The sequence below is a fragment of the Gavia stellata genome, chromosome 25 (assembly GCF_030936135.1).
Source record: "Gavia stellata isolate bGavSte3 chromosome 25, bGavSte3.hap2, whole genome shotgun sequence".
NCBI lineage: Eukaryota > Metazoa > Chordata > Aves > Gaviiformes > Gaviidae > Gavia > Gavia stellata.
In genome coordinates this window covers 1,948,026-1,964,096 of record NC_082618.1, presented here as the reverse complement: position 1 = coordinate 1,964,096, position 16,071 = coordinate 1,948,026, and the positions used below count along the sequence as shown (strand labels likewise).

General features: G+C 43.7%; 1 protein-coding gene across 2 annotated transcripts in view; it reads left to right on the top strand.

Annotated features, from left to right (window-relative positions):
- Nucleotides 1–16,071, top strand: part of AUTS2 (activator of transcription and developmental regulator AUTS2) — a 796,238-nt gene that overhangs the window by 766,897 nt on the left and 13,270 nt on the right. The window contains exons 7-14 of one of the 2 annotated variants that reach the window (XM_059829180.1): nucleotides 1,629–2,106; nucleotides 3,713–3,966; nucleotides 4,937–5,157; nucleotides 5,620–5,664; nucleotides 9,737–9,832; nucleotides 11,156–11,227; nucleotides 12,961–12,990; nucleotides 14,605–14,676. In XM_059829180.1, the coding sequence (XP_059685163.1) occupies nucleotides 1,629–2,106; nucleotides 3,713–3,966; nucleotides 4,937–5,157; nucleotides 5,620–5,664; nucleotides 9,737–9,832; nucleotides 11,156–11,227; nucleotides 12,961–12,990; nucleotides 14,605–14,676 (1,268 nt within the window). The remainder of the gene's footprint in view (nucleotides 1–1,628; nucleotides 2,107–3,712; nucleotides 3,967–4,936; nucleotides 5,158–5,619; nucleotides 5,665–9,736; nucleotides 9,833–11,155; nucleotides 11,228–12,960; nucleotides 12,991–14,604; nucleotides 14,677–16,071) is intronic. The other variant, XM_059829181.1, reaches the window with a different exon arrangement.

Genomic DNA, 16,071 nt, shown 5'->3' with positions numbered 1-16,071 from the left:
CTTGTCTCAAGCCCCTGCAAATCTTGTGTGTTGCCCTTACGCTTCGTTTCTGTAATTGCCAAAGGTGTAAGTCCAACTTTTCAGAGTTGCTGTGCGAAGCTGCCCTCAATGGTGCTCCTACTTCCCCCTGCCTGCCTGGCCGCAGGCATCGCCTGCTCCGGGCTCGGGGCAGCAGCACTCCCCCAGATTTGTTCAAAGGGGTGCCGGGCATCAAATATTCATCGGCAGATCTTTGGGGGGTGGGATTGACATGGGAACTTGCTGTAGAGAGCCAGCGAGCAAAACTCCACTGTAGGAAATGTTAAAATTGTAATAATATTTTTATTATTATTAATATTATTAATATTAATAATATTATTAATATTATTAAAGAGCTGGAAAACCAAACCAAGTCATTCCATGCCCAACCAAACCAAAAAAGCCTGGCTTCCTACTAACATGTGTTTTAAGGTTTAGACCTCGTGTAACAAGGCACAGAGCTCACGTTGCATTTGGTCCCTCAGCGGATCAGTGAGGGAGTGAGGGTAGAGTAACAACAACAGAAAATAGTAGTGCCTAACAAGGTCCCACTTCTCTAGCAGGCGGTTTATCTCGAGGAGAGTTGTCGGAGAAGGAAAGCGAGAGGCGGATGCCCACGCTCACGGGCAAAGCGTGTTGTCCGACCGTCGTGTCTTTAAAGAAAACATATTCAGGACTAACCACGTTGCCTTCTCAGCTTCTTTGGCCGTTCTTCTGAAGCGTAATGTCCAAAATTAATGTCACCGCAAGAAAAATTGAGGCAAAAATACATTGTTTCCCTTCAGCTTTTTGTTCTGTTCATTTGGCAGCCCAGGCAGTAGAGATGTTACAGTAAACATATCATAGTAATTAGGGAGAAAGGGATGCGCCCAGGAAACGAGCGGTTCTCCAAGCAGCGAACGCCGCGGAGCCTGGCTTCCGGCGGAGCTCTCCCCCTTGCGCTGCCGCCTTTTGTGCTTACGTGATTCAGTAGCTAATTTCAGTGGGGTTTACGTGATCGTTTAGGGACCGCTTTTGCTACACACGCACACGGAGGGTATTACCTACTCTCACAAATTTATCAGCACTGTTTTATGGCCCCAAAACTCGGAGTCATGCGATTACTGTGCAAATCTAATTTTTCTTAAAAATCCATGGTTGCACGGGAGAGTTGGGAAATGAAGCCCTGGGAGACAAGACCCAGGAGACGAGTGTGGAGGACCCGATGCATGTTGTGCTACAGAGACAGAAGGAAGCAAAGCACAGCCCCGTCTTGTATTTTCCCTAAGGCAGAGGTGGGGATTTTGGGGGAGCTCCGACTCAAGATTTTTAGAGCACTTGAACCACTGCACTCAGCTCTTCTTCTGTGTACTTGCTTTTTTATACGTTATTGAAGACACCAGAAACTTTCTCCTTAGGATAAAACGGGAGAAGAAGTATTAGGAGAAGGACTTGAGGGTTAGGGATGCTGCTGGAAATGACTTTGGATTTGATTCGGTTTCACGTTGGCACGGTCCTTGACGAAAACAAAACGTAGCTGCCCGGAGCGCGACTCTGGCCCAGCACTTAGTTTGGTTTTGCCCTTTTTGTCGCACACTTAACTGTTTTATCTCTTTCTTTTGTTGTTGCAGATAAAGAGTTAGGAGTCAGTACGCTAGCTGAAAATGACGACCCTGGTGCTAGGGGCCCAGCTGTCCCGAAAATATCAGGATTAGAAAGGAGCCAAGAGAAGAGCCAGGACAGCAGTAAAGACCCAATACTTGAGCCTGTGGTGCCTAAAGACCCTTGTCCTCAGGTGACGCAGCCTTTGGCCCAGCCCCAGTTGGAGCCGCAGCCTGAGGCGCCCTGCCCCAGCCCTGCGCTCGCCCCGCGGCCGGAGGCTCCTGCCCAGCCGCCCCCGCCGCAAGCCGCGCAGCTGCCACCAGACCCAGAAGAAGCCGCCCGCCCGCCCGCGCCGCAGCCGCCCGTCCAGCACCCGCCCCGGCCGCAGTCGCCGGTGCAGCCGGCCCATCCGAACCTCCCTCCGGTGCAGCCCCATCCGGCCTCTCAGAACCTCTCGCAGCCACTCTCTGCCTATAACAGCAGCAGTTTAAGCCTCAACAGCTTAAGGTAGGCGAACAGAAACGCGCGCGGGCTGAAGCCCCGTGTCTTTGCAGACTTGCTGCCTGGTGGTGATGCTTTACGGTGCCTGGAGGAAGCGGAGGTGAATTAGCTAAAGGAGAGAAGTGACGGCACGGCCCGTCCCATCGCTGGGAAATAAAGGGGACTTTGTGCGTTTAACCTTAATTCCTTCCCTGCGCTGAGCCGGGAAGGCTTTATTTCTGACCTGGCGCTCCCATAAATGCTAGGTGTTCTCCAGTGCTTAGTTAATTTGCTTTTACTTTTCCTGCCTGGCATTGTGTACTCAGGTTTTTGGAGGGACTGTTATGCAAGATAGAGCAGCGGAAGAAAATCCCAATTCTTGCAGGTTGGGCTGCTCTCCGCAGGCTAACTTCTTCTACCCTCCCATCCCTGTAAACATCATCTGCTTTCTCCAACTACTGACATGCCCTAGAGCAAGAAGTATGTTACAGCTGCTGTTGGCCCTGCTGACAGCCTAGCACAAATGGGCTTGCACCGATGACTTTAAAGCTTAATTTTTTCCTGCACTGCTGACACCTTGCAGTCTTCAGTGGTTTTCTCTTCACCTGGCCACAGTGAGATAAACCTCACCTTTTACAGGGGACAGCAAAGATGAACTGAGAGATTAAACATGTTCCCAGGAACGCCTGATTGTCTCTGTGAGTCAAGGACCTCAGGTTTCCCCTACTCTAAGCTAATGCTGTGTCAACACTAGGTCATCTTTCCCCAGATCTGAGCTCCCAGCAGGCAGATGGTGTCCTTCAAGACCTGGTGAACCAGTGTTATAGTTGCTTCAGGGTTTGACTAAAGACTGGGAGGTGTTTAAGACTTTGGTTTGGTTTTAACCAAGTTGGTATTGCTTGTCTTTAAAAGTCAGTGCAATAGAAGCATGTCGTTACTTGAAATAATGACAAGTAGAAGCAGTGCTTAATTCTAAGTATTTCAAATACTCATCAGTAGGAAATGAAACCTGAAAAATTGCAACCAATGTAATCGCAAATATTTTTTTTTGCCAACTCATGTCATCTCTTTATATTGTGGGGGTAGAGAGAGGCATTAACTGTACAATAAGCAGATAGCCGTTGTTGCCCTCTCGACTTGGTTTCACATTTTCTGCAGTCTTTCATCTTACCAAGTCATAGCAAAAGACATTAAACTTTTATTAATGTAGTGATCACTGATTTTGAGCTTCATTTGCCCGAAAACATGAATCGGAAGCAGTCATATAGAAAGGACCTGATAATTAAGTAATGAATGCACAGGGCTAATTACTCCTTTGTGTGTCATTCCTGTGTTGTTGGAGGACAGAATATCAGCCTCTTACAGAGAGGGAGAATATGTCTCAGGTTCTGGTGTGGTGAGACCACAGGAAGTAAAAGGTACAAAAGAAAAGGTACAGCAGATAGTTGCAGAAAGGGGTATTGCTGTGGTATAGCTAGAAAAGTAAAATAGTGACGTGCATTTGTGATATATAAGTTACATGAGTAATGTGTTTAACGTGAGCCGTGTGTAGCTTGGTGGGGTTGCGTACGTGTACGTTTGGAGCTTTCCTCTCTTCCATGCAACGCTTAATTGCTTTTCTTTTCATTAACAGCAGCAGCAGAAGCAGCACTCCTGCCAAGACTCAGGCGCCTCCTCCACACATATCTCACCATCCCTCAGCCTCACCGTTCCCCCTCTCTTTACCCAGCCACAGCCCGCTGCATACCTTCACGCCCACCCTCCAGCCCCCCGCACACCCACATCACCCCAATATGTTTGCCCCTCCTACGGCTTTGCCTCCTCCACCTCCATTGACGTCAGGGACACTGCAGGTTCCAGGACACCCAGCTGGTAGTACTTACTCAGGTAAGAGACAGACGGATCATGGCCCGAGCATGTCTAGTGCAGCGTAGGAAGCCAGTTCTCCGGTTCTAGTCAGAATAATTCTTTTTGGTGCATTTGATGATGGCTGTTGGTTGGGTAGAGGCTGTACTCATTGCTGAACCATTTGGAGTTCTGTCAAAGCCAATAACCACCTAGACGTACCCAATGACTTTTCTTCTGCTCTGGGAACGAATATTTTTGGAAGGCTGTGCTTTTTCCGTCTCTTTTTTTCTCCCTGTGGTACAAACACATTAGAGTTCATAATGTGCCCACACAGAATCTGTGACCCCCTTAGCAAACGTCTTTGCTGCAGCTGTGGTCTGTGCTCAGCCTTGCTTCCCTGGCTAGAGGGGAAGTCTCCAGTGGCTGTGCACACAGCGGTCCTGAGCTCACGTACGTGCAGGATTGTGTGTATGGCGGGGGGGGGAGTGAGTTGAAGAGATTTTTATCAGTGGAAAAAATTGTGCTCTTTTACACTTCAACTGTGGGGAGATGTAACGTATCTGTTCCTCCCAAGTCACTGAGAGGGAACTGGGGTGAGAAAATGGAGGATTATCAGCATTTGAGTAACATCGTTTTGTGTCCACGCAGCAGGGTACTCACGTTAGCAGCAGCCACTCGATGTTTACTCACTCCGGGTTACCCGTACCTCCTCACCTATTTAGGACCGCGGCCATGGCCGTGCAAATTTAGGGAGAGCCCTTAGGTTGATGCTCAGGGGAATGCTGTAGTGAAGACAGGCTTGGTGAGAGAAGGGAAATGGAGACTTTCTTCTGTCTCTGAGGCCTTTGGGGAAGATCCGAGGGAGCTTTCTTACCCTGTACAGTGTCACGATTTGCCGCCAGGAAGTTTTAAATACAGCGTTGCTACCGCAGCCAGCAAAACGTAAGTGGCACGAGGTCTGGAGAAGTCCCTGAGCTCATGGGGGGTTGTTTTGCTGTTTGTGTTTCAGAACAAGATCTTCTCCGTCAGGAACTAAACACGCGATTTTTGGCCTCGCAGAGCGCAGATCGCGGGGCCTCCCTGGGTCCGCCGCCGTACCTGAGGACCGAGTTCCACCAGCACCAGCACCAGCACCAGCACACACACCAACACACACACCAGCACACCTTCACGCCTTTCCCTCACGCCATCCCACCCACTGCCATCATGCCAACGCCAGCACCGCCCATGGTGCGTACCCCAGGCAGAAATGTGAGGATAAGTAGAGCACAACTCTATTCTTTATTACAAAAATTTAAGAATTTGCCAGGTTGCGGGGAAGGAGTACTCTGCTGCCCAGGTGTGGTTGGGTAGGAGAGGAAGGGCTGCCCCTTCCTCGCGATTGTCGCGTAGGTTCAGGAGGCAGCGCAGGGGCTGAGGGACGAGGCTGCCGGCTGAAGGAGCGCTCGTGCTTGGGACTGCCCAGTGCTTGGAGCGGCGCGCTCCGGTGCCGCCTCCTTTTTCTGTCTCATAAAGACCTTGGTTTACTTTGAAGAAAGAAAAACCCCAAACAGTTTGATTGGAAACTAATTTTCTGCATATTTTTTCCTCTCTGTTGGTTGCCAAATAATAGAGAAGTAGTCTTCTATTTTACCAACAGGAGTAGAGCAAGGAAATATAAAGTAACTAGTTTGTGCTTTGATCCCTTTGCAGTTTGACAAATACCCTACAAAAGTTGACCCCTTCTACCGTCACAGTGTGAGTTTTATTACTCTGTTTAAACCTGACTTAACTGCTTTTCTGTGGTGGGTTGGGATCACCACTCAATCAATGGCACAATGTCGAAACTGTCCCTAATCATCACTCCAGGATTTACCATGATCGTTCTTGGTTGCTTTGGCTTTTGAAGGCTTGCATTCGTGGTGCTTGTTTCTGATAAAGATGCAGTATCAGCTTTTCCAATCAAAAGATCTCTTGCTCATACACCATTTGAAGACAGGTTTGATGTGAAAAAGATGAGACAGAAGAGCTGACTGTTACATGAAGCAGGAGAGAGCAGTAATTTCATCACTGTGTTTCAGTTGTGCCACAAACCCTTAGACTGATATTTTTCCTAAGAAACGTGAAATGAAGTGACAAACTACCATACAAATCCTTCAGGGATAGGTAATCTAATAGTTTTCCTAATATATCATATTTTGCTTTATAAAATCTGAAAACTTGTCTTATTCTTGAGATTTCAAAGGCACATCTGATCCACTGGGCTTGTTATGTTTTGAAAGCTCTGCTTGATGACAGCAACATGAATCCAGCTATGCACTAGATGTGTTTATCTAAGAGCTACCAAAAATGTTATTTATTGAGATGAACTGTTTTTTAATATTCCAGTTAACTGTAAAGCTTCTGCTCTTAAGGGTTTGAATCTACTGATTCATTTGCTGCTGAAATGTGGGTTGCATTACCTTCATCGTATTGGTAGAGGCAGGTACCTGGTTGAATATGGCAAGAATTTCTAAATCCCATAGTGATATTTTGATGAGAGAAGGAGTACTGCATCAGCACTCAGAAATTTGCAAAGCACTTGGCTTTATGTGTTGGTTTTGCTTAGAAGTGGAACTGGGCAAAAAAAACTGGTTCAGATGATAGTGTGATGCTTTCTGCTGTACCGATTAAAGGCAGTTCCTGCTAACAGCTCATGCCTGTAGTACATGTGAATAGTCCTATTAATTTCTGACACCCCATTTGAGTAACTTCAACTGTATGAGTATGTTGGCAGGATCAGAGCTCTCAGAGTATTAGGCAAACATTTAAGCCTACGATAATCACTTTTACTCAAAAGGGTAACGCTGCTCGTTCGCATCATTGTTTGCAAAATTGCTCTCTTATTTGCTGAGCTTTACATGGATAGATTATCATCAATGTGGCATGTTGATTCAAGCAAGAACACGGAACTGGGAAGTGGGTAAATGAATTTTAGACAAATAAAGCTCTGAAGTCGACATGTAATATAGGAAGCATTGCAAAAGCCTCACTGTATACGCTTTTCAAATTCAGTGACACAATCGCTTGTAAATCTGACAGTTACCTGAATTGTAAAGGTCATGGCATTACCCCCTTTAAAGGAAGGAAAGGCTTCACGTTGTTCTCTGTTAGCCAGTGAGCCCTGCTGTTGAGCTTGGCAGAGCTCCACCGGCGAGGTCTGGTCCGTTATGCCTCCCCTGCCTTTCCTTCGGGAAAGCTTTGTCCTTGTGAAGTGGCTGTAGAATAATTGCTCTTGCGTCTGTTGGCTATTTAGCAAACTAATACCAGAAGATCAATGTGATGGCTACAAGTTACATTGGATTAACCGTCTATCTTAAACTACAGCTTGGCCGTGCTAGCCAGGGTTATTGCGGTCACCTCTTCCAGCACGACCATAGATTATGTAGGTAACAGAGGAACTGCTTGCACCGGTTTCCTGAGCAGCTGCAGTATCAAAGAGCATACTTTTGCTGGCACAAGTGCATACCCGATAGGGCTTTTCCTGTTGTAAAAATGTTGGGAAACTGTGGCACTTCCGTAGACCTTTTCCGAGCGACAAGAGCTCCCGCTATAGATCCACACCAAGAATTCAGTTATCTTAAAAAAAGCTGGCAATGTTTTGAAAGCTTGTAATTGAACTTTGCAGGGGAACAAGGTCTGTTTGAGAGCTGAAATCGATCTGCTTTAGAATAGGGAACACAGCTCACATAGAAGCTCATGGAGAGATTTAAAGCAGTTTTCTGTCTTGGCATCTTCGATTTTAGAATCATTTCATTTCTGGGAGGGCCTGTGGCACAGGCAGGCATTACTTTTACCTGCAGTTAACGCCGGGTCTAGTTTAGTGTTCCATTGCACCTGGCCCCAGGAAAGCTATGGGTGCTACACTGTGCCCTGAAGAAAGCTGGAAGGGGAAAATGTTGCACCAAAGAGAGGGGGGAAAAAGGAAACGCTGGCTATGGGAGATACAGTTTGAAAGCTGGAGGACTTTAACTGATACGAAGAGATCCTGGAGGTACACTGTTTGTATTTTATTCATAATTCTGACCTTGACGAAAGGTCACAATTAACTTACCAGTTGTCATAAAACTCTAAGGAAAGCACTCCTTCTTATTAGTCATAGCCAATAGAATATTAAGTATTACGTCTCTTTCCATCGATTGGAATTAGCCCATTACACACAATTAAATGCAGAAGACACTGGAGGATTTAAAACACATTTTACTCATTAAAAGTTACTGTAAATGAGGACATGTGTCTCTTAATGATTCCTCAAATGCCTACAGTTCAGTATCAACTAATCTAAAAACGCTTTCTGCATCATTGAATGGAGCAGGTCCAAATTAAATAGAATTAAAAACAACAATAGAAACATGTTATGAAAGGAGACTTGGTACCATGCTTCTAAACTGAGAAAATCTTTGGATATCTCTAAAATACTGAAATATCTTCTCAGATTTCGGTAACTGTAATATGAATAAATGACCTTGCAAGATAAGCTAGCAGAAGGGAAGAAGGTGAAGAAAAGCACATGCATACGCCTGGCGTAAGCAAACTCATCAAAACTTTGCGATACTGATATACTCTGGGATGTGATCTTCTCAGTGTTTGCCCACTCCGTACGTCCAGTCTTTTACTTTGCCCAGTCCTGCTTCTGTGCAGTTGGCCATTAACTCATTTATTTTGATCTTAAAAGTAGCATACAGTAGGTTGATCTTTGATCGGCTGCGTTCGGAGGTGAATTTGTATCAGCCAGACAAGCCCTTTAGGTTGCTGGGTGGCAATCCCAGTGCAGTTAGCAGCCGTCCCCTGTTAGATCCTGAGGTTTCACAGCGAGAAGATATTTGTAGTGCGATGCTCTGAACCCCCGACTCCTACCAGAAAGCGATTTTTGTGTGTAATCGCAGCATTTGCCGTGGAATCGGGCAAGTTAACTGTGTTACAGCATGAGTAAAAGATTCACAGCCGGACCACAGAGACAAGATGAGATCTGGACGTTACGGTTTCCTTGCTTGTTTCCCGTGTCTTTGTCTGCATTAGTACAGAACAGCTTTTTTTTTTTCCCTTTTTTTTTTTTTTTTGGCTAATATCTCTTAGAACAGACTCACTGGGATCAGTGAGGTCAGTGGAGGTGTGCACTTTTCTATGCTTAGTAGTCTGTCTTTATCAAAACAGTACCCTAAATTTTTTTGGGGGGAGGGTCTGCCTCAACATTTTGTTTAAATAATAATTTTTAACAAATTAGATTTTTTCTCTGCTGATATTAGATGTGGCAGGATATCTCTCAGACAGGCTAATGAAGTAAGAATTGTGCATATTTTCCTCATTTCCTACAGATACTATTAAAATCCTAAGGTACTAATGGAGTTTTAATGATACAATAGCCTAGAACTCGTAAGGGTTTTTTTCCACTTAAACGGTAGATTTCTGAGTCTCGTTTGGCTCAGTATTCTGCCTTTTCTCTTGAAGTGGCTTGCAAACTGAAACCCTTTAAAACCTCTATCCAATTTAAAAATTAAGAATTGGGGAAAAAAAAATCTCTCTTACGCTATGGCCTAATCCAGGGGACAGGTTGCTGGCTTTATTCTTGTGGAACTGCTTTTAAGCTCTAAACATCATGACATTTGTGAACATTTCATTGACTGCTTTGACTAACATTGTTGCAACCAGATCACTTCTTCAGTGCTTCTCAGTTTTCTCCATGTACCATTTTTCCTAATACTATGCAGGAATGCTTTTGCTATCTTGTTCAACTTCCTGCCTTCATTTCGACGTGCGCTTGTATTTATGTTCTTCTATCTTTTTGTTACAGCTGTTTCACTCCTATCCTCCAGCTGTATCGGGTATTCCTCCCATGATTCCTCCGACTGGCCCATTCGGCTCGCTACAAGGAGCATTTCAGCCCAAGGTAAGAGAGGAATTATTTGTATATCTATTACTACTCAAATGCACTGGTGGTGTCAGCCAGGTTAGGTTTAGGTTTAGGACGTGGTTCGGACTCTGGAGCAACTGAGATCCGAGTGACAGCCTAATTCCACGGAGGACAATTGGCTTTTTCCAAATTTACTACAAAGAGAAGTTGTTTCTCATTAGGTTCAGATATATCTACGTACATTAAAAAAATTATATATAATGGCATAGTTAACTTCAGAAGCAATATAATTAGTTCTCAGTACGCATTAGCGTAATGTCATGTAATAATCAAGATTTTAAGAAATCCTGATCATTATTGTTTACTCATTTCCCTAATTATGTCACAGCTCCACCACAATGCAAGACAGTGACTTAGTTCTCCTCTCATTTGTGATAGCTAGGCTAGATAAACGTGATGAGGTTGGGTTTTTTTTTTCTTTTGTTTTCATGAAGTCACTCTTGATTTATAAGTGGGAGGAAATCATATTCTGTAGTCTGTAGTCTTTGCAACCAAAGACTGAAATCAGGACTGCAATTTCTGCAGAGGAGACACCTTCTTTCTTAAATCGGCCCATCCACTGTGATGACTGAATATGTAAATTGCAGTTCATTAGTGGAATTCTTCGTATGGATGTATGGTAATCAGTCTGTTAACAACTCTGTCACTTAATTGTTAGTTAGACTGTAGCTGATTTCTGTTTTTCTTCGGGTCGACGTAGGAAGATGCTCTGTCTAAATGTAGTTTGTTTGTTTTTTTCCCACAAAGATGCATTTTTGTATTGAGTATTTACGTTCAAGTCATGGGAAAAGCTTTAATTTTTTTCAGCTGGATGTTGCCTTTTCCGGATACGCGTGTGGTAACGGTTCATTGTGGATGGAGTTCAGATCCTCATACAGTGACTAAAGAGGTTACTGGCGCGTTGCGTGTTGACAGTCAGGTTAGCAGTTTTAGCCGGTTCCAGGGCATTACTGATCAGCAGCAGCGCCAAGCTTGGTCCTCCAAATAACTACTTTTAGATGCCGGATCATAAGTGTGTTGCTAATCAGTAGTGGAAACATTTTCCAGTGTCAACAGTCACTGTTCCCTCACGTGTTTTGGATTAAAGTCACGGGAAGTTGGTGGACAACGGAAGTTTGAAAATTGAGATGATAACACGTATATTACTAAGTGGATTATAATGGCTATACTTTCCTCTTTCAAAAGCTTATCTTCATTGCTTAGGCAATGTTAATGGTAAAGAAGTATTATTTTTCACTTTCTGTTGCTTTTATGCATTGTGTTACTCATTAATGCTGTCTTTCCTTGTGGTATTTCTAGACTTCCAATCCTATTGATGTTGCAGCCAGACCTGGAACTGTCCCACATACCCTCCTACAGAAAGATCCACGGGTCTGTAGAAATTGTACTATTTTTCTCAAGTAAAGCTCTTCCCCCTGAAAACCTTTAATGCTAGAGCTACCGTCTGCAATGTGTCCAAATTAACATCCTAACACTGAAGCTTAGTCCGAGCTAAACTAGAGAAGCTGTACGAGAACAATTGAAATCCCGATCCTTACTTCTGTTCATCATTAGCAAAAGCAAACAGATACTATGCAATGGAAGAGCTCTTTCCTTGCTGTCAGCAGGCATCCCCGCAAGCCCAGGGGTAAAGGCATAAAAGTCCAATTCAACGTAGAAATGTACAAACCTCTTCAAGGTTTATGTTTATACTCTGTAATTGTTTTTCATGTGGGTAATGACAGTTATTCCCTTGGTTACTCTATCATTGATTGCACCAGTGAAATACGGATGCACTTTATTGATCACTTGGTGCCTCCGGATTTTTGAGTTCTAGCCTATGTGAATAGCATTTATTGTCTCAGCACTTTGTCTTTTAGCCTTTTTCTGTTCTTTCCCAATACCCGTGGGTTGTTTGCATGTTTGAATTAATGTACATTGTTTGCAATGAGGAACACCATGCCGTCATATTTTTAGCAGGACTCTCTGACAAAAGCAATGGGGAGCTCTCCTTGAAAATCCATGTTGTGGTATGGCTCAACTTTTAAGTACAGCAGAGCTATTTTCTGTGGGTTATGCCAAATTCCAGTGCTTTGGTTTGCTCTGAATTGGTGCTGTAGTTGAGCTTTATACCAAAAGAAACCATGTTTTTTCGTTTCTGTTTATTCCATCTAATTGAAAAGATAACTAGAGCCTCCCATCATTAAGTCATTTAGCTTTATGCTCCCTTTCCACCTGCAGCGTAGTTTCGATTATTTCAGGATGATGTATTGTGCCATCACTGAGTCTGCAAAGTACCTCTTACACCTATAAATCTCCTTTAGTGTTGCATTTCAAAAAAGAAAATCTAAACCACATGAGGAATACCCAGTAAATTGAGTTTATTTTCCAGCATTAATTGATGATATGTGAGCAAAAAAGGAGAAGAAAATAATCTATCTCAAAAAAAACCAGGCCACACAAAAAAATGATAATGAGAAAGTTGGTTTTTTATACAGCCGCTATTTACCAACATCTGTTGCAATGTGAAAAACATTTAAGGCAAAGCCAGTTTGTGACGGAGAATACATCAGGCAAGCAGGCAGGCAGTAATGGCTGTTTGTATGTACAAGCCAAGGACCTAATGCCATAGCCGTTGAATGGACGCAGTCACTGGTTTGCAGGGGCACGTCTGAAACAGCGTTCCGGCCCGTTCCAACCCAATTCGTGGGATCAAGCCTGTGAAAAAGTGGCCCTGTCCGCTATCCAGTCCTCTCGCCAGCCGAGCGGCTTTGAAAGATGAGAACAGAAGTTTGCCCAAAGGATAGATCTGTGTTTTTCTTCAGAGTAGTTAACCAGCCATTTTTGTAGCATTAAATCAACAAATTAACGATGATGCCAGAGGACAGAGCGCTCTGTGTGAGGCTTGTTTAGTTGCTTGTCAACACTTAGGTACAACAGCCGTGGGGGGAGGGAGACCGCCTCGAATACGGAGGCCAAGGACTAATTATTATCCGAAAGGGCTTCATTTGAAAGTAAAATTACACATTTTAATTTCATCTCTTAATGAAGCAATACCAATTTGTTAATTAGAGCAATTGTTTGAGTGACAGGCATGTAACCAAGCTGTCATTTCTTCTTCACAGTTGACAGATCCGTTCAGGCCCATGTTGAGGGTAAGAAATCTTCTTGTGTTACAGTTTGTCAACCTCGTCTCAGTCCCCACCGGGTTAAAGCAGCAGACTAATTATAAATCAATGCCGTGTTTCATCTTGGGTATTTTACACCGGGTTTGCTGAGCAGCATGGTCAGTCCTTCTTTGCGTGCATCTTGTGGTCACTCGAGGAAAATACACAATTTCAAACTTGGAAGTTTTCTGTTCTTCTCATGCAACCCCCTAGCATGAATACTAGAGGTTAAATATTGATGATCCTTCTATCGCACTGGCTTGCAAGGTTTCCCGAGCCAAATCCTACAGACCTGCCCTGGCAGCGATCCCTTGTCGTTTCACTGCAGACTGTACGATTTTGCCTTTTATTACTTACTGTGCGTTTTCAGTCTTATTCGGTATGGTACTTCCTACCCAGGTATCTTCCTGTCAAATACAGACAGACAATCCACTTCAAACAGAAAATATTTTAGAAATAAGGATCAAAAGGATGAGTCTGTCAGTGATCCAAAAGGGTTTTTTCTTAATTTTTCAATGTGTTCAAGAAGGTCTGTATTTTGATTGTACTGACCAAGTGAACTCATTAAATCACTAGCGCAGCTGTGAATAAGCAAAAGGCTCGAGTTTAGGGGAGTATGTGTGTGAGATGGGTTTTATTTTTCTGTGGTTTTTAACTGTTGGTTGGTAACACACCTAGAAATAGAAGGCAGACCCTATGCCATAGGTTGTGAAACATTTAAGTTACCAGTAGCTTGAGGAGCTTCTTGAAGTCCTGTGATTATTTTTAAATCTGCAGGAATCATTAGGTGTGTCGTTAACTATAGACCCTTAAATAACAAAGTTGGAGAAAGTATATCCTGAATGAGTCTTTTTCAGACAAAATTGCCAGATGTCCTGGAAATGGAGTACAAAATGAACAAGAAAACCCAAATAGCACTCTCTGGTTCTTTCCTCCCTCTCTTCTCCCCATGACTTAAAAGCATGGTGACAGGAAGGATGCGCAGAGCCTTCCCAAACAGACTGAATTGACTGACCTCCAATTTTTTCAGTATATGTATGAGCCAAAGTTTTGGAGGTACAGGCCAGCAATTATATGAGGGAGTCAGATTAATTTTGAAAACCAGAGTGATCTTTTAAAGTGCTTTCATTTTCACCTTTTGGTAGAAAGGCTAGCCTTAGACTAGGTGCACTTTTGGAAATGAAGTCCATGTACAGCTGTGAGGCAGTCCAGCTGTGCACAGCAGCTGCTGGCTGGGAGACAGTTTCATTGGTTTCAGCAACACAAGCTGCATTCTCAGCCAGTGGCATCAGAAGAATGCAAGAGAGTGTAAAATCCGAGCATGGGTTTATTTGGAGAGGAGAGTGACCAGGAGCATTCCTGGCTATCCAGATAAACTGCTTAGCAAGGGACAAATTCTTTGCATTTCTGGTTTCCCAAGAGGACAGGGGGAGGGGAGAAGCACCGAAGGGAGACCCTCTGCTTTCAGTTGTCTTGGCATGGGGAATCCCCTAGACCAAAACAGACTGGCCTAAGAGTTGGCAAGAGTTGCTGTAACTAGAATAAAGCTTCACAGGTATTTGAAGGTTACTGATTCGTGTTGTATCCCTTTGTTTTTCCCAGAAACCTGGAAAGTGGTGCGCTATGCATGTTCACATCGCCTGGCAGATATACCATCACCAACAGAAAGTCAAGGTCAGTCTTTTGGGCACGCCTGCATGTCAGATGAATTGTACAGTGCAAAGCTGCGAGAGGAAGAGTTTGCCTCTCGTTCTTAGCCATGGCTAATGCCTTGTTCAACTAGCCGTATGTAGCATTATAGCGTAACCTTCCGTTTCACAGTGATGGCATATGGGAATTAAAAACCTAAAGGTAGAGCCTCAAAGGAATGTCTGCGATGCCACGGAGCAAGGACACCGGATTGTAGGTGATAACAACCAGTTTGTAGCTAGGAAGAGCTAAATGGGTGTGCCTGCGAGCTACAACGTTGCTTTTATTTATGGCTGAGGGACACAAACATATCCAGGATAATTTTTTTTTAAGTCTGGAGAAGCTAGGCACGTGTATCCCATTCCTCTTATTAATGTTCACAGACAGAAGAGGGCACAGGAAGGTTTCTCCTGTCCCCACGATTCTTTATCCAATGTGGCTGCACAGGCTCCCATCAGTCTTTTCCACAACCCATCTCACGGCGGGAGGGTGGCACCTGTACGTACGTGTCTGGGCTGGTCAGGCAGACGCAGCCTCTCAGATGAAGTAGTGTTAGCCAAACGCTGTCTCACTGCACCCAGGGTAAAGGAGTGGAAATGTTTTCCTTGTTACACATGCTTTGAGACTTCAGGGGTAAGGGCCGTGGCCAGTTTAGGCTCTCCTGAAACAGCTGTCAGAGAAAAACAATTTATTCAATTAATAGTTAGGGTATTTCCATCCTTTCTTTTACCTGTATTTTCATTGCATCATTGCACATGGACTCTGTGAAGAAGGTTTCTTTCCCTTTATAATATTTTCACTCTACTTGTCTGAAATATTTTGTGTTGCTCCGGAAGTTTTTCAGTAAGTCAGGAAAGGCTGGTGTTCTGTTCATATTGTGCTTCAGGAGTCAATAGCTTGTGTTGGAAAGTAAAATTAACAAGGAGTCCATAGCACTTTGCAGTCTGTGTATGCAATTGAATTGTATAAGGTGGTGCTGTAAGAATATGAAGATGTTGAACAGCTCCTAAAACCTGCAGCTAATAGAGTTTAAAAATAACCCTTTTAAACAAGGTTGACAGGTTAATTTGCTGCAGTAGACATATCTCTCTTCTCTGCTTCCTTGTTTCCCCTGCTAGTGATCTTCATTCATCTTCCCATTATCAAAAAAGACAAGATTATGGACCTAGAGAGTTATATGTCCTTTTTTTTTATTTTATTGAAAAGGTATTTTCATGAAATGAAATTATTATTCCCATGCTATCTATGTCATTTGAATCTTCCTTGATGTGATATTCAGAAAGAGGTCATACTGGTGTATTTATAACTCATAGTAAAGGCCATTTTCATGCAGCCATTTCTTTTACCTAATACTTTTCTATCTTGCATGTTAAAAAAGAG